Below are 22,633 nucleotides of genomic sequence, written 5' to 3'. Positions count from 1 at the left end.
AAAATGTTGATTAAATCTGTATCTTTTCCAATCTACAACCTTTCATGTCAAAAACGTTCCTACTTACTGGTTCCAAGAGACAAGTACTGTTTTGGATAAGATGTGGTGCACAAAATATTGTTCTCATAACTATGTCAGGCCAGATTTGAGAAGAGTTGGTTTTTAACTGAATTAGGTCTTGGTGACACCATGTAAAAAACATTATAAAACAAGTCCCAGGGGCTGGGAATATGGCCTAGTGGCAAGAATGTTGCTTCGTATACATGAAGCCCTGGGTTCGATTCCTCAGCACCACATATACAGAAAAAGCTGGAAGTGGCGCTTTGGCTCAAGTGGCAGAGTGGGTAGCCTTGAGCAAAGAAGCCAGGGAGAGCACTCATGGCCCAGGACTGGCAAAACAAAACAAAACAAAAAACAAGGCCTAAGAATTGCTAAATTATATCATAACATGTACAATTTTCTTAAGAAAGTCTTTCAGTCATAGAAACAATTTCCAAAGTGAAATATACCTTTTTACATAGCATTGTTTGTTGGCTAATAAGTAGTATTCTCAAATTAATAGGTCATCAGACATCATGTTTATTAGTGTCTGAGAAAATTTCAAAGCTAAGATTAGAGGTCAAGTCATTACTTATGTGCACTTTAAAAAGAAAGTATTTGAGCAGATACTAAATCCCTTGAGCAGAAAATAAAATTACTAGAAAGCAAGAACACTCAACAACAAAAACATGTTTTTCCATGGCCACACATCCCTGAGGTAGCTACATTGGATTGTGCCAACTTCAAAGGTCAGAGGCTGGCCAATCTACTACTATAAGCTTAAAACATCTCAGCTATAAAAGTTTTAAACAACAAGGATGAGTACCACTGTGTAACCACAAATGTTTACCTCAAAAAGCAGTACACAGTCAAAATGCAAACATAATTTATGTAAAATTTGGTTAAATCCTCCATTAAAAAAATACAATAGAGGGGCTAGGGATATGGCCTAGTGGTAAATTGCTTCCCTCATATACGTGAAGCCCTGGGTTCAATTTCTCAATACCACATATATAGGGCTGGGAATATGGCCTAGTGGCAAGAGTGCTTGCCTCGTATACATGAAGCTCTGGGTTCGATTCCCCAGCACCACATATATAGAAAATGGCCAGAAGTGGCGCTGTGGCTCAAGTGGCAGAGTGCTAGCCTTGAGCAAAAGGAAGCCAGGGACAGCACTCAGGCCCTGAGTCCAAGGTCCAGGACTGGCAAAAAAAAAAACCAAAAACACATATATAGAAAAAGCCGGAAGTGGCGCTGTGGCTCAAGTGGTAGAGTGCTAGCCTTGAGCAAAAAGAAGCCAGGGACAGTGTTCAAGGCCTGGAGTTCAAGCCCCAGGACTGGCAAAAACAAACCAAAAAATAAAAAAATAATAATAAAAAAAAAACAGAGATATAGACGCTGCAAGAAATACCCAGACTGCTGAAAAATCTTTTAAGAACAATACCTCATCTTGTTGCTTAAAAAAGCAGTAAATTACATGATATTATCTGGAGAGAATGTAGTCTTATTATCATAAAGGAATATTAGACACAATGTTTCTCACAGTAGAGAAACTAACAGAGAGACTGCCTGATTGTGGGTTAGGTCACAAAATGGAAGATAAAAGATTCTGGAGTTCAAAATGTGCCACAATGGAAAAATGAATCAAGAAGAGTAGTCTCAAGTGTCAAGTGGAACACATATGTGCTTAATGCCCAGGACTATATTAACCAAGATTAGAGTCATTACTCTGCAAAAGGCCTCCATTTGCACCTATAACTTCATGCTCTATGGCCCTGCACTATCAACTCTCAAAACCTTGTGAATAGCTTCTTCATTTATTTGTAATTATGCTATCTGAAAGATATACTTCCGTGATGGCTTTTAGATTTCACTATATGAGAAACATCAGAAGCTATGTTCTGTATCATCCTGCAAGCTAGTACCTGACTTGTACTTTCTTTTTGTATGTTTGTGCAGGTATTGGGGCTTGAACTCAGTACTCTGGACTCTCAAAAGGCTTCCTTGCTCACCATTGGTGATCTGTCACTTGATCCCTGAATTCAGCCCAGGTATTTGCTAGTTAATTGGTGACAGGGTCTCTTGGACTTTTCTGCCCAAACTGGCTTTAAATTACAATTCTCTGATCTTAGCTTCCTGGGTAGCTAAGACTAACAGGCATGAGCCACCAGACCCCAGCAAATTTCACTTTCTTATAAATCAGCATAAATCAAAAGTGATGTTCACCTGCCCAAAACATAATCCAGGGCCAATGGCAATGTTGTCTTTTGGATTTACTTCCAAAGTATGGTCATCTGAATGCATGCTATTCAGAAAAAAAAAACTTTTCTTAGGACTGAAGTGGTTTAGAGTGCCAATCTAGCAAACACCAGACTCTTAATCTTAAGTTCCAACCCAGTATTGCCCAAATAAATAAAAATTAAAAAACAGAAACAAAAATGCTTATGATAGCACAAGTTGAGTATGAAACATATAGGATGCCTGACAACATATCCTAGTGGCACTTGGGCTTCAGAACAGTCACAAATGAAGTAATATGAAAAGAACGCTTAAGAATGAACTAGTCTTGCTTTGCCTCACTCCTCTGATGATAAAAAACACTTGCAAAAACCAGGCACTGGTGACTCACATCTGTAATCCTAGCTACTCAGGAGACTGAGATCTGAGGATCACGGTTCAAAGCCAGCCTGGGCAGGCAAGTATATGAAGACTCTTATCTCCATGAACTATGGGAAAACCAGAAGTGGAGCTGCAGCCCAAGGTGGTAGACAGCACTAGCCTTGAGGAAAAAGAGCTCAGGAATAGCACTCGGGCCCTGAGTTCAAGTTCTACAACTGACCAAAGAACAAAGCAAGACAAAACAAAATCTCTTTGCAGATGGGAAGTCTGAAGTTTGGCCTAGGCAAAAGCATAGACTCTACCGGAAAAGCAAACTAAAAAGCAAAAGGATTGGAAACATGGCTCAAGTGGTAGAGCACTTTGCCTAGTAATTGTGAAGTCCTGAGTTCAATCCTCAGTACCGCAAAAAAATTTTAAAAATGTATTTTATCTATTTTGTCATCTAGCTATTCTACTCCCAAGTATGACCTAATTATATCAACAAGCCAAAGAGATTCCTGCATGCCTGTACTTTTTGTAGCACTTCACAATAGCTAACACATGAACTCAGACTCTGTACAAAGGCATGCCAGGTATGTAACATAATGTATATATAAACGGGTATGTATACATAGTATAAAATTTTCCAGCCATAAAAGAGAATGAAATCCTGTCCTGTGCAAGATAGATGGGACTAGAGGTCATTATATCAACAATAGAACAAAAAAAAAAAAAAACAAGTGCTTATATGTGTAAGGTTTGTCAGAAAGGAAGCCCTCCACATGGTTCAGGCAGAAAGGAGTTTATTGAGGGGAGAGCAAAGTGCCAGCCCACACAAGATGGAGGCATGGGAAGACAGAGGGGAAGGAAGAAGAGAGAAAGACAGAAAGGCAGTAAGAGAAAAAAGGAAAAAGAGCAGGGACAGTGTTGAGCCAAATTATATACGAAAAGGTAGGAGATATGGCGAGGTGGATTGGCTCTGACCTCAGAGAAGGAGGTGGTAACCGCCTCCAGGTGTGCCAGTTACCTAGGAAACGCAGGTACTGGGCACAGACTTAAACAGGTGGGGGGCAGCTGCATGGAGCCCTCCAAGGCTTTCAATATGGAAGTTTTTCTTAAAAAAAAAAAAAAAAAGCAAGGTGCCAGTGGCTCCTGCTATAATCCTAGCTACTCAGGAAGCTCAGATCTGAGGATCCCAGTCCAAATACACACTGGGAAGGAAAATCCTTGAGACTCTTATCTCCAACTAGCTACCAAAAAGTTAGAAATGAAGCTATGGCTCAAAGTGTTAGAGAGCTGTCCTTGAGCACAAATGCTCTGGGACACACCTGGGCCCTGAGTAGAAGCCCCAGGACTGTCGATCTAATAATGGACAGTGATTACTAGACAACGTCAAAGGTGTACAGGGTAGAAAGTGAAAACATCTAATTGGACTCAATCAGTGCACAAAATACACAAGCATGCAAATATCACCCTGCGGTCAATACATATTAATGAATTTTTATACTAAAACATTAAACAATAGAGTATAACATATGGCAACTTACAAAGAAATGAATAGCCCTAGAAATAGTATAAACAAGACGAATATAAACAGTACCAACTGAAAAGAATTTGTCCTACTGTAACAGTAAGAAAAAGGCTGGGGCTTTCTTTTTTTTTTTTTGGCATAGTTGGTGGGAAAGTGTCATTCGTAGTATGAGTGCTTCTGGGTAACCAAGTGGCTCAAAAATGGCTCCACATAAATTATTTTCTTAAAAAAACAATTAAAATGGGCTGGGAGTATGGCCTAGTGTTAAGAGTGCTCACCTCGTATACATGAAGCCCTGGGTTCGATTCCTCAGCACCACATATATAGAAAAAGCTGGAAGTGGCGCTGTGGCTCAAGTGGCAGAGTGCTAGCCTTGAGCAAAAAGAAGCCAGGGACAGTGCTCAGGCCCTGAGTTCAAGCACCAGGACTGGCACCCCCAAAAAAACAAAAACAAAAAAAATACTATTTTCTCTTAAAAAAAAAAAAAGAGGGGTCATTTTTGGCCACTTCAAGATGACCCACTTTTGGCCTAATGACAGTGGATTCTTTTCTAATAAACTTTCCTAAAAAGAAAAAAAAGAAAGATGAAGAGTGAATAGTTTTGAAATATAGTGCAACTTTGTATGAAGATGGTATAAGAAACATCAATGAAAGCTGTTGATCACTAAGTGACTGGGAATGCAAGGGAAGAGAAAACAATAAAAGGCTTATTCTCAGCAAAAAGCAACACATACACATCTGAAATGCCATGGCAATTGATGGAATTAATACCCTCACTTAAAAGAAAAAGTGAGGGGCTGGGAATATGGCTTAGCGGTAGAGTACTCGCCTTACACTCATGAAGCCCTGGGTTCCATTCCTCAGCACCACATAAACAGAAAAGGCCAGAAGTGGCGCTGTGGCTCAAGTAGTAGAGTGGTAGCCTTGGGCGAAAACGAAGCCAGGGACAGTGCTCAGGCCAAGCCCCAGGACTGGCCAAAAAAAAAAGAAAGAAAAAATGAATGACAGGAAAGTAAAACAGGCTCTGATGGGGGCACCAATGGGAGCAGGGAAGACTAACAGCGGGTGAACATGGGTAAATGTAGACAATGACATTTTCAATCTGTGTGTATAAAAATAAAACAATGAAACCTGCTAAAATTGTTTTGAAAAGGGGGAAGAGTAAGGGAGAGTGACAAGTGATGGAGGGTGTGATCTGGGAACTAACCTTTACATGTGTGAAATTGTCAAAATGAAACACCCTTTGTACAACTAATGTATGCTAATTAAAAAATAGTTGGCTTCCAGGCCCATGCAGTCATACTTACTTGTTCATATAATGCCAATGGCCTGTTTTTCACAATGGCAGAAATACGAGAGAACTGCAGAATACAGGGCCAGGAAAGCCAAAAATAAATCTTTTAAAAAAAAAATACTTGCCAATGTCTAATCTAGAGAAAAGCAATAGCCGGGAGCTGGTGGTTCACACCTGTTATCCTAGCTACTCAGGAGACTGAGATCTGAGAACTGTGGTTTAAGCCAGCCCAGGCAGGAAAGTTCATGAGACTCTTATCTCCAATGAACCACCAGAAAACTGGAAGTAGCACTGTGGCTCAAGTGATAGCGCGCTAGCCTTTGAGCTGAAGAGCTCAGGACAGAGCCCAGGCCCAGTTTTTTTTGTTTGTTTGTTTGTTTGTTGTTTTTTTTTGGCCAGTCCTGGGGCTTGGACTCAGGGCCTGAGCACTGTCCCTGGCTTCTTCTTGCTCAAGGCTAGCACTCTGCCACTTGAGCCACAGCGCCCCTTCTGGCCATTTTGTGTATATGTGGTGCTGGGGAATCGAACCCAGGGCCTCATGTATACGAGGCAAGCACTCTTGCCACTAGGCCATATCCACAGCCCCCCAGGCCCAGTTTTAAGTCCTATAACTGACAAAATAAAAAAGGAGGGAGTGATTCCATCATCTCATTAATAGGCTCATTGCAAAAAAAATTATAATTATGATATCTTGAAGATAAAGGCAAATTAGAATACTCATGCATTCTAGTTGGCATGCAAAATAATGAAGCCATTTTTCCTTGGAAAGTACAGTGGATTTGTTATAAACCTAATCACATTTCATTCAACCCAACAATTCAACTCAGAGGTAATAATGGTGAGATATATAGGTGAATGTTATTCAGAAAAAAAGGAGGGGGAAATGGAACAAACTACTGTCATATGGAATATCAAAAGCATTAAACATTATGCTAAGTCAAAGAATTCAGACACCAAAAGGCTACATATGGTATGATTCTATTTCCATAACATACTTTAAAAATGCAAAACTAAGCCATAAGATGGTAGCTCATACCTATAATCCTAGCTGCTATGGAGGCTGAGATCTGAGGATCATGGTTCAAAGCCAGCCCAGGCAGGAAAGTTCATGAGACTCTTATCTCCAATGAACCACCAGAAAACTGGAAGTCACATTGTGGCTCAAAGTGGTATAGTACTAGTCTTGAGTTAAAAAAAAAAAAAAAAAACTCAGAAACAGCGCCCACGCCTCAAGCCCCACAAAGGACCCCCCACCCCCCAAAAAAGGTGCAAAAATCCTGTCACTACAAAATAAAAATAATCAAATTTTCCAAATTAGAAGAAATTTTACTGACAGATTTATCAATAAAATATATTTACAACATATTAAGTAAGGCTTCAAGTTGGCCTAGTGGCAAGAGTGCTTGCCTTGCATGCATGAAGCCCTGGGTTTGACTCCTCAGCACCACATATACAGAAAAGGCCAGAAGTGGCACTGAAGTGGCTCAAGTTGGCAGAGCGCTAGCTGTGAGCAAAAAGAAGCCAGGGACAGTGCTCAGGCCTTGAGTTCAAGCCCCCGGACTGGCAAAAAAAGAAAAAAAATAGCTTCAAGTTAAAAACAGTCATCATGTTCTATTATACCCTGTTCAACATGGAAAAAAGTATGTAAAATACAGATTTACATATAGATGTTATTATAATTAACCCTGGGATAATTGGTTAAATTTGTTTGCTTGTTTTTGGCCAGTCCTGGGCCTTGGACTCAGGGCCTGAGCACCATCCCTGGCTTCTTCCCGCTCAAGGCTAGCACTCTGCCACCTGAGCCACAGCGCCCCTTCTGGCCATTTTTCCATATATGTGGTGCTGGGGAATCGAACCAAGAGCTTCATGTGTAGGAGGCAAGCATTCTTGCCACTAGGCCATATTCCCAGCCCGGTTAAATTTGTTTCTTACAGGAGGTAAAGTAATTTTGAAGATGTTTCACATGTACACTGAGATAAATCAATTAGTGTCACTGAACAATGAATAAACAAATGGGAGATAGTAAGAGTTGGGCTCCTGACTTGTAGAGAACAAGTTACAGATAAGGAAGAAAGACGAGAACGAACTCTATGGTTTTCAACAAAAGTAGGTGTCAGTGTGAGCTCAGCTTAATATACATATAATGCATTCTTAAAGTATAGATATGAATAAACACAATGCATGTAGCTATCTGTCTAGTCACTGTCAGGACTAGAAATAGTGGTATACAATATCAGCAAACATTCCCAATAACGGTATCTTGGCTTCTAAATACCATTCTTCTCCAATAAAGGGAACCAGAATTTTTAGGGAAAAGAATGATTCTAGTATTTACACCAGGAAAATACAAGATGAACCTGACACATCCTATAGTATGGTTAAGTCAGGAAATATTCTAAAAAAAAAAAAAAAGGCTAAAAATAATGAAAATCAATAGATATTAGAAAACATATGCACAACACCTGTTTAATAAAGGACTTACACCAAAATTATACAAAGAACTCATCATCATCAACAAAAAGCCCATATTAAAAGATACAGAAAACCTGCTTAGCAAATGTGAGCCCTGAGTTCAATCCCCACTAACCCAGGGGAAACAAAATACAGAAAAAAAGATCTGAATAGACGACCTATCCAAGAGAAAGAAAATAAGCATATAGGTCTGGAGGAGCTGCTAAGTTATAGAGCACCTACCAAGTAAGTGCAAGGCTGAGTTCAAATCCCAATACCCACCCCCACACACAAACCCACAGAAAATAAGCATGAGAGAAAACATCACATGCCAGCAGAAATGGCAAACTCTACTCACAGTGAGATACTACTATACATCTAATATGAAGACAAAAATCCAAAAATACTGATACCACTACTAAACGCTAGTGAAGATACAGAACAAGAGCCCTCATTCGTTGCTGGGGGAATGCAAAAGCAGTGCAGCCCACTTTGGAAGACAGTTTAGCAGCTTCTCATAAGGCTAAATATATGACCAAACAAGTTACTCCTCAGTATTTCCAAACGTTATGTATATAAAAACTTGCACAGAAACATTTACAACAGCTCTGTTCGTAACTGCTAAAACCTGGAAGCAACCAAATATCCTTCAATAGTAAATGAATAAGCGGTGGAACATCCATACAATAGAGTATTATTCAAAAAGAAAAAGAAATGAGCTATCAAGCCACAATGACATGGAAAAATATCTTAAAACACATTGTTGCCAAGTATGCCTATATTGCCAGAATGAACAGGCTACATACTGTATGGTTCCAATTGAATGACATTCCAGAAAAGGCAAAACTACAGAGCTAATAGAGAAAGATCAGCAGTCACCAGAGAGGAGAGGCAGGAAGGATGAGAGGGGGGATGAAAAGATAGAACACAAAGAATTTAGGGAACAATAAAACTATCAATGTGACAGTGTAATACTTGATACAAAAAGACTACGTATTTATCAAAGCCTAGGATTGCACAACACAATGATTCTCAATATATACTATGTACAAATCTCTCGTCAACAGCTTATCAATATTCTTTTATCAGTTTTAACAAATGTAAGGTTTTAATTTATGTAGGACAATAACAGAAAACTGTGAAGAAAAGGGAAGAAAAGATACCACAAATGCTGTTCTTTCTGTAAACCATAAACTAGTTTAAGAAAAAAGCCGTTTTAAAAATGGCTGAGGAGCTGAGTTGTAGCTCAGTGGCAAAGCACTTGCCTAGCAAGTGCAATGTCCTGGGTTCGATCCCAGTAACAAAAAAGAGGGGCTGGGAATATGGCCTAGTGGCAAGAGTGCCTGCCTCGTATACATGAGGCCCTGGGTTCAATTCCCCAGCACCACATATACAGAAAACGGCCAGAAGTGGCGCTGTGGCTCAAGTGGCAGAGTGCTAGCCTTGAGCAAAAAGAAGCCATGGACAGTGCTCAGGCCCTGAGTCCAAGCCACAGGACTGGCCAAAAAAACAACAACACAGTAACAAAAAAGAAAAGAAAAAGACTAGAAACAATTTAAAAGGACACAGGTAACAACTTCACTTTACTAAGGTCTTTTTCATCCCTTCAATGAGGGGGGAGATGTCGGGAAGATCTGGAAGCACTGAAAGGATGAAGGAGAACAATAAATGGGGTTGCATTGATCAAGATGCACTGTACTCATAATCTGACATGTGAAATTACAACTTTGTTCAACCACTTAAATTTTTTTAAAAATATCATTAAGAGACTTGAGTAAATGCAAAAGGAAAAGAAATCTAAGGACTAAATGCAATGTCAATCTAATACAACAAATCAAAGACAAGGGAAGGAAGATCTACTAGAATAAAGGCTATGAATAAGATGAGGAAAAAGAAATCACTGGAAGTACTAGAAAATCAGCATCGCTTCAGACACCCAGTTCCATATATAAACATTCTTGTTGCAGATAAGCAACACACACTGCTAGGCTCAAATTGCTACTAATTACAATCACTCTATTTTTAAATCAAAACTACTATATGGGTCTGGGAATGTGGCCTAGTGGTAGAGTGCTTGCCTAGCATGCATGAAGCCCTGGGTTCGATTCCTCAGCACCACATATAGAGAAAAAGCCAGAAGTGGCATGGAGCTCAGTGGGTAGAGTGCTAGCCTTGAGCAAAAGGAAGCCAGGGGCGATGCTCAGGCCCTGAGTCTGAGCCCCTAGGACTGGGGAAAAACAAAAACAAAAACAAAAAAAAACCTACATGGTACTTACTCCAAGTAAATAATCTCCTCTTGTAAATAATCTCTCATGTGAACGTTTATCCTTACTAAACATGGCAATATTATACAACTTCCTCCAGGATATGGTCTTTTACTAAGTAGGTTAAAATATGACACTGGGTAAAATATAAGCACTAATCATAAAAAATTACTAACTTACTAATATTAAAGACAGAACAGAAAACTGGTGGAAGTCATAAAGAAATATAAATGTATTCTAGCACAAATGTGAAAGTCTCAGACTCTCTCTCACACACACACACAAACACACACACACACACACACACACACACACACACACACAATGTGCATTGTGGTTCAAATCTTTTAAGTCCTGGCCAATATAAAAGGTTAAACTTAGAACAGAGATGCTTTATCTACTTTATCTACTGAGCTCTGTCCCTGAGCTTCTTTTTGCTCAAGACTAGCACTCTACCACTTGAGCCACTGAGCCACTTTAGGCTTTTTCTGAGTAGTTTATTGGAGAAAAGGGTCTCCAATTTTCCTGCCTGGGCTGGTTTAAATTGCAATCCTCACATCTCAGCCTCCTGAATGCTAGGATTACAGATGTGAGCCACCAGTACCCAGCTTAAACATTTTTTTTAATTGTGGGTAGTGGGGCTTGAATTCAGAGCCTGGGCACTGACCCTGAGCTCATTTGCTCAAGGCTAGCACTTTTCCACTTTGAGCCATAGCTCCACTTACTGTTTTCTGGTGGTTAATTAGAGCTGAGTCTCACAGGAGGACTTTCCTGACCAGGCTAGCTTTGAACAGTGATTCTCAGATCTCAGCCTCCTGAGCAGCTAAAATGACAGGCGTGAGCCACCAGTACCCACCTAAATATATATATATGAAAGTATATATACATATATTTATATATATATATATATATATTTTTTTTTTTTTTTTGGCCAATCCTGGGCCTTGGACTCAGAGCCTGAGCACTGTCCCTGGCCTCTTTTTGCTCAAGGCTAGCACTCTGACACTTGAGCCACAGCGCCACTTCTGGCCGTTTTCCATATATGTGGTGCTGGGGAATCGAACGTAGGGCTTTATGTATGGGAGGCAAGCACTCTTGCCACTAGGCCATATTCCCAGCCCCTAAAGATATGTTTTTAATACTAGTTCCTGCTACTGTGCCAATTTCCTATCAGAACATTTTAGACCCTCTTTTCAAAGTGTCTTCCAAGTAAGCTATTCTGTTTCAAGGATACTTCATCCTCAAAACAAGAATTTATAAGAGTTTCGACCTGGACAGTGAGATCTACTCCCAGATATGCCAGTCAAACCTAAATTCTACAAATAAAATAAGCATACATTCTTCACAAGACACAGGCACAACTGGTGCACACAATCCACAACTCTTGGTGAGTCCATCAGCGTAGTGGTTATTTGCAGATCCCAGAAACTCTTTTTTGTTGATTGGCTGGCTAATTTTTTTAGAAAAAGGTGTTGTGGGCTGGGGATATGGCCTAGTGGCAAGAGTGCCTGCCTCATATACATGAGGCCCTGGGTTCAATTCCCCAGCACCACATATGTAGAAAAAGCCAGAAGTGGCTCTGTGGCTCAAGTGGCAGAGTGCTAGCCTTGAGCAAAAAGAAGCCAGGGACAGTGCTCAGGCCCTGAGTCCAAGCCCCAGGACTGGCCAAAAAAAAAAAGAAAAAGGTGTTGTGATGAAGCCTCAGGTTGGCCTAGAACTCATATTCTTCCTGCCTCAGGCTTCCAAGTGCTGACATCTTATTCATTCATTCCTGATACAGGGTCTCCCTATATAGCCCAAGCTGGCTTCAAATTCTCTATCCTCTTGCTTCACTGGGCTCCCAACAAGTATATTGGAATTATAGGAGGGAGCCACCACAAACTAGCTCCTGGAAATTTTATTTTATTTATTTTTGGTGCCAGTACTAGAGTTTGAATTCATAGACTAGGCACTGTCCCTGGTAGGCTTGTGCTCTACCACTTGAGCCACACCTTCTCTTCCAGCTTTTAGGTAGTTAACTGGAAATAAGAGTCTCATGAACTTTCCTGCTAGGGTTGTCTTTGAACCATGATCCTCAGATCTCAACCTCTTGAGTAGCTAGGATTACAGGTATAAGCTCCCAATGCCTGGCTAGGGTTTTTGTTTGTTTTTAAATATCAGGAATACAGAAGCAGTCTTTCAGATAACTGAATGATTATCCTCATTTTTTGTTTTGGTTTGGTTTTTTGCCAGTCCTGGGGCTTGAACTCAGGGTCTGAGCACTGTCCCTGGCCTTTTTTGCTCAAGGCTAGCACTCTACCTCTTGAGCCACACACAGCGTCACTTCCAGAGTGTTCTATATCTGTGGTGCTGAGGAATCAAGCCCAGGGCTTCATGTATACGAGGCGAGCACTTTACCACTAGGCCATATTCCCAGCCCCACTATCCTCATTTGGGGGTGGGGGGGCAGTCCTGGGGCTTGGACTCAGGACCTGAGCACTGTCCCTGGCTTCTTTTTGCTCAAGGCTAGCAACTCTGCCACTTGAGCCACAGTGCCACTTCTGGCCATTTTCTGTACATGTGGTGCTGGGGAATTGAACCCAGGGCCTCATGTATACGAGGCAAGCACTCTTGCCACTAGGCCATATCCCCAGCCCCCACTATCCTCATTTTTTTAAAGCAAGTTTAAAGACTAAAAAAGTTAACTCCATACCTAACAAGGACACACCAAATAAAAATTTTATTTTAGCACATTTGTACTCTCCAAAATAAACAAACTTCTTTCTTATTTAACAATAGACTCCAATTAGCACATTTTTCAAAATTAATTTCCTGTGTTTGGGTGAGAATGTTTAGAGTCTGGGAGCTATGGGAGGAGAAGAAAGGAAAGAATTATTAAAGTACTCTTCTGCAGAAACATGAGTATGTAAGTCTTACGAAAATGTTTGCTAACCTCTCCTGGCCTAAAAACAGTGATGTCATTGCAGACAGAGGCAGAACAGAGGTGTAATGAACATCAAGTTTTTAAAGCACTAACATCTTAAGGGAATTAAGAACATTATTCAAAATTCTCCTTCCCCAGAGTACTCTATGCGAGAGAAGAGCGTGCCTTTCTGGGTTATATACATATTCTATGTCAATAAAACTGAAGTCATTTCTCCCTGCACAACAGGGAAGTTTTTTTTTTCACTTAGAACTCTGAGCAATGAAAGCTATGACTTTAAATGGCTCTGTATAAAAATCTAAGGGCGGATCATGTTCTCTTAGTAAAAGCTCTGAATGCCAAGAACGTTTCTTCTTTTAAAAAAAAATGAAGCTAAAATAAACCTTCATTACTTTTGACATTTTATCTTTGCTTTATTTTCTAGACTCAAATATAAATCAATACTTTTAAAGAGAATCCAATAGGAATAGGCAAGCTTGCATTTGCAATGTGGTTCTCAAACCAAAAGTATCTACTCCTCTTTTTTTACCTTCTATAGTAAACACTAAATAAAAAAAAAAAACTAAACTTCATTTTGGTGAGGACAACAACATAATTTCTACATTATCTACAGCATCATCAAAAAATAAAAATATTTACTATACCAAGATTTAAAATGTTCATTTTCTAATCTCAGAATAAAATGTAACAATTTCTTCAGCTTTCAGATGTACTCTATAGCTACATGAAACTACAAAAGAGTTGCAAAATGGGCTGGGGATATGGCCTAGTGGCAAGAGTGCCTGCCTCATATACATGAGGCCCTGGGTTCGATTCCCCAGAACCATATACAGAAAATGGCCAGAAGTGGCACTGTGGCTCAAGTGGCAGAGTGCTAGCCTTGAGCAAAAAGAAGCCAGGGACAGTGCTCAGGCCCTAAATCCAAGCCCCAGGACTGGCAAAAAAAAAAAAAAAAAAAAAAAAAAGTTGCAAAGTATTCATCCTGTCTTTACTGAATGTCACAACTCAAATTATAGGTCAACACTAGCAAGTAATATAGAACCACGGGGCTGGGAATATGGCCTAGTGGCAAGAGTGCTTGCCTCATATACATGAGGCCCTGGGTTCGATTCCTCAGCACCACATATACAGAAAATGGCCAGAAGTGGTGCTGTGGCTCAAGTGTCAGAGTGCTAGCCTTGAGCAAAAAGAAGCCAGGGACAGTGCTCAGGCCCTGAGTTCATGGCCTAGGACTGGCCAAAAAAAAAAAAAAAAAAAGATAGAACCACAAACCAGTTAAAAATGGTAAACAAAGACAGTTCAATCTCCATGCCATGAAATCTCAATTTGCACATTCAAAATGCTTAACTGTGTTCAGTTTTAAAAATCTATCAGAAATAGACCCAGTACTTCACTTTCTACCTGTGCTGCATTTATCTCAAGTTTTTGCCACTGGATCTGTCAACCATCAGGGATAAACCATTAAATTACTTCAACAAGTAGAAATAGTAACACTGCTCCCAAACAGCAATTTCTGCATTGCTAGACACTTATCTAGTTGGTAGATTTATACCATTGTTCATTCTTAGTTCCGTAAATGTAAAAAATACCCACAGAATGGTAGCATATCTCTAAATTAGTTTAAATATGACACAAAGTTATTTTTAGTTAGGTTCCAAGTTTTAAAAAGGCACTCATTCTTCTCAAAGGCTAATCTACTCAAGTTCCTCCTACTTTTAAATAAATAACCAATTTGTCTTGCGGAAATTTACATAGTACCCCCAAACAAAAAGTATGTTAGAATAATAGTCTTCCCTTCAAATCAAGACCAGGATTTTATCTACTATTAATCAAAATAAGTTTGACATTTATTTTAGCATGATTAAATGTCACTTAAGTGCACTTCCAAATGTAATTCTTGCAAAACAACTAAAACATTTTTTAAAATTATCTTGTACTATACAAAGAAAAAGGAAAATTGCCCACAAGCAAATATAAGTGGATTCTTTTTTTATGGAAAAAAATACAAGAAATATTCACATCACGTTGATTCAAATCTGCATTCCCTCTGCATGCTAGAAAGATGCAAAGACAAACACTTCCAAATATTCAGACAGACCATCCCACAGTTGTAACTTTCATCATAGTTCTCAAAGCAGTAGGGTGAGGTCAGCTCACAAACAGCTTAAGTAGCAAAACTAGAAATTGGTGGTAGTAGTATCAGGCTACATAACAGCCTCTCCAAAGAATATGAAGTAAGAGGACTAAAATGTGCTGGCAACTCGCCAAAAGACTGGATGGACCATAGCTTTGAGCAATGAATACTCGAGCTTACGGTATATAACAATTCATCTTCTCTGACCCTATTGCATGACTTTCTTTATTTTAAACCAAAAATAAACAACTGTAAGAAGTCTTTAACACTAACAAATTTCTCTTACTTACAAGCCTGACGGACATCTGAGCTTGCAATGTTCTTAAACGAAATGCATACCCTAAGAAGAAAATGTAACTTCATCCTACATGACGATAGAAAACGTAAAAGAAATACAATTATAATGAAATTATTTTGCATAGACTAGCCTTAATTCTCCAAGAATTAGGCTACCTTCAGCATAACTCTAAAAGTTTGGAGTTTCTTTGTGGCCAATCTGACTATCCCTGCAACTGGCTGGCATTTAGAATTAGTCAACTTTCTCAACAGATCTAACAAACAACTAATCTTGTCACATTAATCCTGTGAGATCAAAGACAAATTTGGTAAGAAATAATTTCTTTGACCTTAGAAAAATGTTACTTTTTCTGGGAATATGGCCTAGTAGCAAGAGTGCTTGCCTCCCATACATGAAGCCCTGGGTTCAATTCCCCAGCACCACATATACAGAAAATGGCCAGAAGTGGTACTGTGGCTCAAGTGGCAGAGTGCTAGCCTTGAGCAAAAAGAAGCCAGGGACAGTGCTCAGGCCCTGAGTCCAAGCCCCAGGACTGGCAAAAAAGAAAAATGTTACTTTTATCATTTCACTTTGACTAAATCATACATTAAAACAGAATAATTGGGCACTAATTTTTAACTATGACACTTAATAAATCTTTTTTTCTAAGATTAAGCAGGTTCAACTCAAACCAATACATATTTACTGAATATCTCTTTTGTGCCATACAATATACTCAGAAATGAGGAAAGTAAAATATATGTATATGATCTCAGAGTGATGATCTAGTGGAGAGCTACTCCAGAGCTCAATAGACTACAGAAACAAAAGCCCTACCATCAACCAGGAAAGGCTGTGTAAGTCGGCTACAAAATCTTCAGAGGCATTTTAAGACGGAACTCTATCTTTAAGGAGGAGAATTTCACAGGGGAAAAAGAAATATTGTAGGCCAAAGACAAAATGAGCAAATGCAAAGAAAGCACAAAAACATGTTTGTGCAGGGTTACGAATAACAATTTCTAGTACACGTACTAGTACTCTTCTACCCATCAGTCGTTAATAAGAGAATGTTTAATGTCCACATGAAACCTCAAAATCCTTTTCAACATATAACAAAACCAGTAGAAGGAAGGAAGGAAGAAGAAATATATATGCTATCCTGAGTCTGCAAATAGAAAGTGGTTGGACCTGACGCTAGCTAGATAGACAAATTATGAATAACCATGAGTGCTAGGTTAACAAGTTTAGGTTTTTTTTCCTGTGGTCAATAAAAAAGAACAGAAGAGTTTATGAGGAATGTTGACATGACCAATTCTGGCAAATGTGAAGAATGGGTACCAACAGAAGGCAGGAAAAACAGTTAGGAGCTATTGCAATGGTTAAGAAATAATAAGGCCTCAATTTAAGATACAGAAAAATGTATTGCAGTGCTAAAACAAACGTTTTATGATAACCTCTTTTTAAAATAAAAATTTGGAGGGGCTGGGGATATGGCCTAGTGGCAAGAGTGCTTGCCTCGTATACATGGGGCCCTGGGTTCGATTCCCCAGCACCACATATACAGAAAATGGCCAGAAGTGGCGCTGTGGCTCAAGTGACAGAGTGCTAGCCTTGAGCAAGAAGAAGCCAGGGACAGTACTCAGGCCCTGAGTCCAAGGCCCAGGACTGGCCAAAAAAAACAAAACAAAACAAAATAAAAATTTGGAGAAATTTAGTATTATAATCAGAATTCCCAAGTAATATTCAAAAAGGAAGACAATTTAAGGTAAAGACTAGTATTAAAGGAGTGAATCACAATGATACCCAAGATTACTCAAGACCATAAATTCAGAAATAGATATTTCAGGTTTAGCATCAAGAAAAAGAACATCCTCATGACCAGACTAATACTCAGCAAGTCTTTTCTTCCTCTTGGGGCACTAGTACTCTAGCCAAATAACAAACGCTATTCACCTTACATGCCCTTACAATGTAGGGTCAAACTCAGTGCAATGCAGAAAGCACAAAAGTTTAAAAGCAAGGCTTACCCAAACATTTGAAAATACACATTTCTCTTAAGAACACAATTTACATGAAATAAATATTCTGAAAATAATGCCAGTCTATCATTAATTCATAGCCAAGCCTTTAATTTCTAAAATTCTTTCCATACAATGCAACCTATCAATGTGCTTCAGGGAATATGCAAAAAAAAAAAAAAATGCAAACTCTCCCCTCACTTCTGCAAAAATGTTTAATAAATGAAATTAATTGTAACTGAAAATAAAAACTTCACTGTAACTCAAAAGGGCCAACACAGTGCGTCTATTCTGAAAAAAGGATTCTTAACTATTACAAACAATGGCTTGTATAATGATATAAAATCCAGGCACAAAATGTTAATAGCATGCTAGGAAAGCTAGCCTTGCTACTTTGAGACCTAAGGATATTGACATTAAGGATAAAATTATTCTGTATTGAATGCAAACAATGCACTTTGTATTACATAAACACATAATCAAGTACTTTTTTCACCCTAATTCCTTTGTACTATTTAAAAACTCACAAAATTAAATTATCTTAAAATAAGCCAAAATGGGGGCTGGGAATATGGCCTAGTGGTAAAGTGCTCGCCTCGTATGCATGAAGCCCTGGGTTAGATTCCTCAGCACCACATATATAGGAAAAAGCCGGAAGTGGCACTGTGGCTCAAGAGGTAGAGTGCTAGCCTTGAGCAAAAAGAAGCCAGGGACAGTGCTCAGGCCCTGAGTCCATGCCCCAGGACTGGCAACAAAAACAAAACAAGCCAAAATGAAAAATATAAACTCAGAGATACAATTTATAAATGACATACTGTTCATTCTCAAAAAGCAAATCAGATCAACCATTTACCACAATCTTATCCAAAAAGAGATTAATTTAGTCACGAGTCAGATCTACTGCTCACGATATCATTCTAAAGTCATTACTAAATTTTACAAGTTATGCTTCTTTCCTATCAATCACAAAACAAGTCATCCCAAGACTGAGGTCAAATTCCATTGTAACTAGAAAACCTCAGAATTTAAAATAATGGTTCACTTACTACATAATATTCAAAGACCAAATTCCAGAAAAGCCCTTCTTCCCTACTGCCTCATAAAAAAAGAAAATCTGTCTTCTCCTTTTAGCTCACTACAATGGAATGTGACTTGTACTTAAGAGCTTTTCCATTCTTCGTTTTCTTCTTAAAGAATATGAAACAAACCTACTCTCTCACAAAGATAAAATGTTGAGATTAAAAAAAGTTTAATGTTAAGTGGTTGATTAGAACAAAAGGTATGTTAGTTTACCAGATTTCTCACGTGGAAATTGTTCTGTTAGAATGAGGGTACCCAAACATCTAAAAGACTTTTTTATGATTTGTATGACTCCAAATAGTCTTCAGGGATGAAAAGATTAAAATCACACCAACTAAATTTTCACATACAAAATTATGATATATTCCGGTAATACATCGTATTTTTCTCAGTGAAGTTACACATTTAAGTACCTCATTAAAGAGAGAACAGAGTAAGACATGTACTTCAAAGTATAAATTCAAACATTTAATAATAATACCTTTCTAAAATTCTGTTATTTAGTTTTTTAGAAAAGATGTTTTACGGGGCTGGGGATATGGCCTAGTGGCAAGAGTGCTTGCCTCCTATACATGAGGCCCTGGGTTCAATTCCCCAGCACCACATATACAGAAAATGGCCAGAAGTGGCGCTGTGGCTCAAGTGGCAGAGTGCTAGCCTTGAGCAAGAAGAAGCCAGGGACAGTGCTCAGGCCCTGAGTTCAAGCCCTAGGACTGGCCAAAAAAAAAAAAAAAAGAAAAGATGTTTTACTAGATGATTTTGAAGCTTATTTCTCTGACACATTAACACAGTTTGAAAATGAACAAATTTCTGAATGGCAACTCGTTTGCACAACAAAAGAAATGTTATTAAATTCCGATAAAAGCTTTCCCAAGATAACACGATTAAGGATATATGTTACTTACATTCTTCCTACACCTTCATACATGTTAGTTTCATCTACCAAAGTCATAATCTCTGTATCGGTAAGGTGTGCATGCTTTTTTGTTCTGTTTAGTTGTTCAATCTGTATGTCTGCAAGCTTCACCTTCTGTTGCGTGTCAATAACTTTGGCCTGGAGCTCTGTGAAGGCCTAGCAAAAAAAAAGTCTTTGATTTAGCAGGTAAAACATTTCAAAGAAAACATTTAGGCCTAATCTAAATTATTAAAACAGAACATGCTAGCCAGAGACAACAGTTGTGAAATTTACTGAAGCAAACATTAATGTGACTATATAATTGCAATGCTAGGCTAAGTTCTGAATTTATCCTGTCCTCAAAAGATGTAATCAATTTGAAGCAAAATAAGTATGCATTAAATAACCCTATAAGTAGACAAAAGCAATAACTGCAACACAAACAATCAAGTCAAGACTCAAAACAAGAATCATAAAAGTACTACATTTCAAAGCACTTGCCCAGGGGCTGGGGATATGGCCTAGTGGCAAGAGCGCTTGCCTTGTATACATGAAGCCCTCAGTTCGATTCCCCAGCACCACATATATAGAAAATGGCCAGAAGTGGCGCTGCGGCTCAAGTGGCAGAGTGCTAGCCTTGAGCAAAAAGAAGCCAGGGACAGTGCTCAGGCCCTGAGTCCAAGGCCCAGGACTGGCAAAAAAAAAAACAACAACAACGCACTTGCCCATATTAGTTTGAAATATGTGGAAACAATGAAAGACATAATATATGTGTGTATGTATGTACATTGATATATATATGTGTGTATATACATATATATGAGTGATAATATACATATCTCATTTACTCCTTTCAATAATATTGAGTACGGAGTAGCAGTTATCTCCCACTACAAATTACGTAACTAAATGAGCTAGAAGATAAAAGTGGCTGGGCACTGGTGGCTCATGTCTGTAATCCTAGCTATTCAGGTGGCTGAGATCTGAGGCTGGAGGTTCAAAGCCAGCCTGGGCAAGGAAGTCCATAAGACTCTTATCTCCAACAAACATCCAAAAAGTCAGAAGTGGAGCTGTAACTCAAATGGCTGGCCTTGGGCAAAAAAGCTCACGGACAGCACCTCGGCCCTAAATTCAAGCCACAGGATGAGCACCAAAAAAAAAGGTAAGTGTGGCTTCCTAGGGTTGAACAACTATTAAGTGGAAAAGCAGGTACTTAAATCCATTTCTTCTGACCCTTAATTCAGGAATCCTTCCAATCTACTATAAAGTTCAAAATACAAATATTTGGGGGCTGGGGATATAGCCTAGTGGCAAGAGTGCCTGCCTCGGATACACGAGGCCCTAGGTTCGATTCCCCAGCACCACATATACAGAAAAAACGGCCAGAAGCGGCGCTGTGGCTCACGTGGCAGAGTGCTAGCCTTGAGCGGGAAGAAGCCAGGGACAGTGCTCAGGCCCTGAGTCGAGGCCCAGGACTGGCCAAAAAAAAATACAAATATTTGTAAGAGAAAGATAAAAAGGAGGACAAAAATTCTAAAGCAGTGGCAAAATAACATCATGATCTTCATCTGTACATACCATACCAAATTTGACTGGTGTTTACTAACTGGAAGATAAACACAGCATTTGGATACTCTTGAAGTACTTAGAACGACTTTCACTAGCTGTCAAATTCATAGCTTAATAACATTTAGTGTCTGCTGGCCGCTAACCTTTTATTCTGACTTTGTTCTGCCTATAGAAAGGCCTAAAAAGTTTATGTGAGGGGTGGGCTGGGGATATAGCCTAGTGGCAAGAGTGCCTGCCTCGGATACACGAGGCCCTAGGTTCGATTCCCCAGCACCACATATACAGAAAACGGCCAGAAGCGGCGCTGTGGCTCAAGTGGCAGAGTGCTAGCCTTGAGTGCTAGCCTTGAGCGGGAAGAAGCCAGGGACAGTGCTCAGGCCCTGAGTCCAAGGCCCAGGACTGGCCAAAAAAAAAAAAAGTTTATGTGAGGGACTGGGAATGTGGCCTAGTGGTAGAGTGCTTGACTAGCGAAGCCCTGGGTTCAATTCCTCAGTACCACATACACAGAAAAAGCCGTAAGTGGCACTGTGTCTCAAGTGGTAGAGTGCTAGCCTTGAGCAAAAAGCCAGGGACAGTGCTCAGGCCGTGAGTTCAAGCCCCAGGACTGGCAAAAAGAAAAAAAAATATGTATTTGGGGGAACAAGAGAGTGGAGAAAAAAGGAGAGAGGTGTCAGAAATTCTATTAGTTTTCACACACAAAAATAGACCTTGTAGGGCTGGGGATATAGCCTAGTGGCAAGAGTGCCTGCCTCGGATACACACCACATATACAGAAAACGGCCAGAAGCGGCGCTGTGGCTCAAGTGGCAGAGTGCTAGCCTTGAGCGGGAAGAAGCCAGGGACAGTGCTCAGGCCCTGAGTCCAAGGCCCGGGACTGGCCAAAAAAAAAAATAGACCTTGTAAAGATACTAGACGATAAAACCTTTAAATACATTTTAATCAGTTGTCAAAACTACTCAATTTAATTATTTTCTATTTGCACTTGTCTGTCTTTCTTAACAAAAAAAAAAAAAAATCAAATAGTACTAAAAAGTGGGGCCATGCAGTTGGATTCCTACTAGTAACTAAACCATAATTAAATTTCAACTTTTCACAACAACAACAAAAAAGGTAACATTTTAGAATGCACAATCTTGTTTTGAAAATTCAGCTAAAATTCAGGTATTACCCGACAGTATAAGCATATTGTTAAGGCTAAAAAGCTATAGCATAAAGAAACACTGTTCATAAGCTAAATTTGCAAGTGCTAGGCTAGAGAACAGGGCTTGAGTGGTAGGGTGCCTTCCTAGGAAGCATCGGCCCTGAATTCAAACTCCAGTACAGCCAATAAGCAAAAAATAACTTCACAAGGTTCAAGGACAAAACAGATTCTTAACAATCACAGAGTAATAACAGCTTTATTAAGAGCAACAGTTTGGCTTTGCTGGGTTGGGGGGGGGGGCGTTTCTCAGACGACTACCCTAGGTTGTCCTCAAACTTGCCGTCCTCCTGCCTCGACTGCCCAGTGCTGAGATTATTAGGTATGTATGCCATCATCCCTAGCTCAGCAACCCTATTTCT

At 39.4% G+C, this 22,633-nt stretch overlaps 1 protein-coding gene across 1 annotated transcript in view; it reads right to left on the bottom strand.

Moving 5' to 3' along the window:
- Positions 1–22,633, bottom strand: part of Pfdn1 (prefoldin subunit 1) — a 54,450-nt gene that overhangs the window by 30,656 nt on the left and 1,161 nt on the right. Inside the window, exon 2 of the mRNA XM_048331574.1 lies at positions 19,515–19,681. Within this exon, the coding sequence (XP_048187531.1) occupies positions 19,515–19,681 (167 nt within the window). The remainder of the gene's footprint in view (positions 1–19,514; positions 19,682–22,633) is intronic.

Source organism: Perognathus longimembris, chromosome 22 (assembly GCF_023159225.1).
Source record: "Perognathus longimembris pacificus isolate PPM17 chromosome 22, ASM2315922v1, whole genome shotgun sequence".
NCBI classification, from domain to species: Eukaryota; Metazoa; Chordata; class Mammalia; order Rodentia; family Heteromyidae; genus Perognathus; species Perognathus longimembris.
Note: the sequence above shows the minus strand (reverse complement) of the source record. Positions and strands in the feature narration are given on the sequence as shown.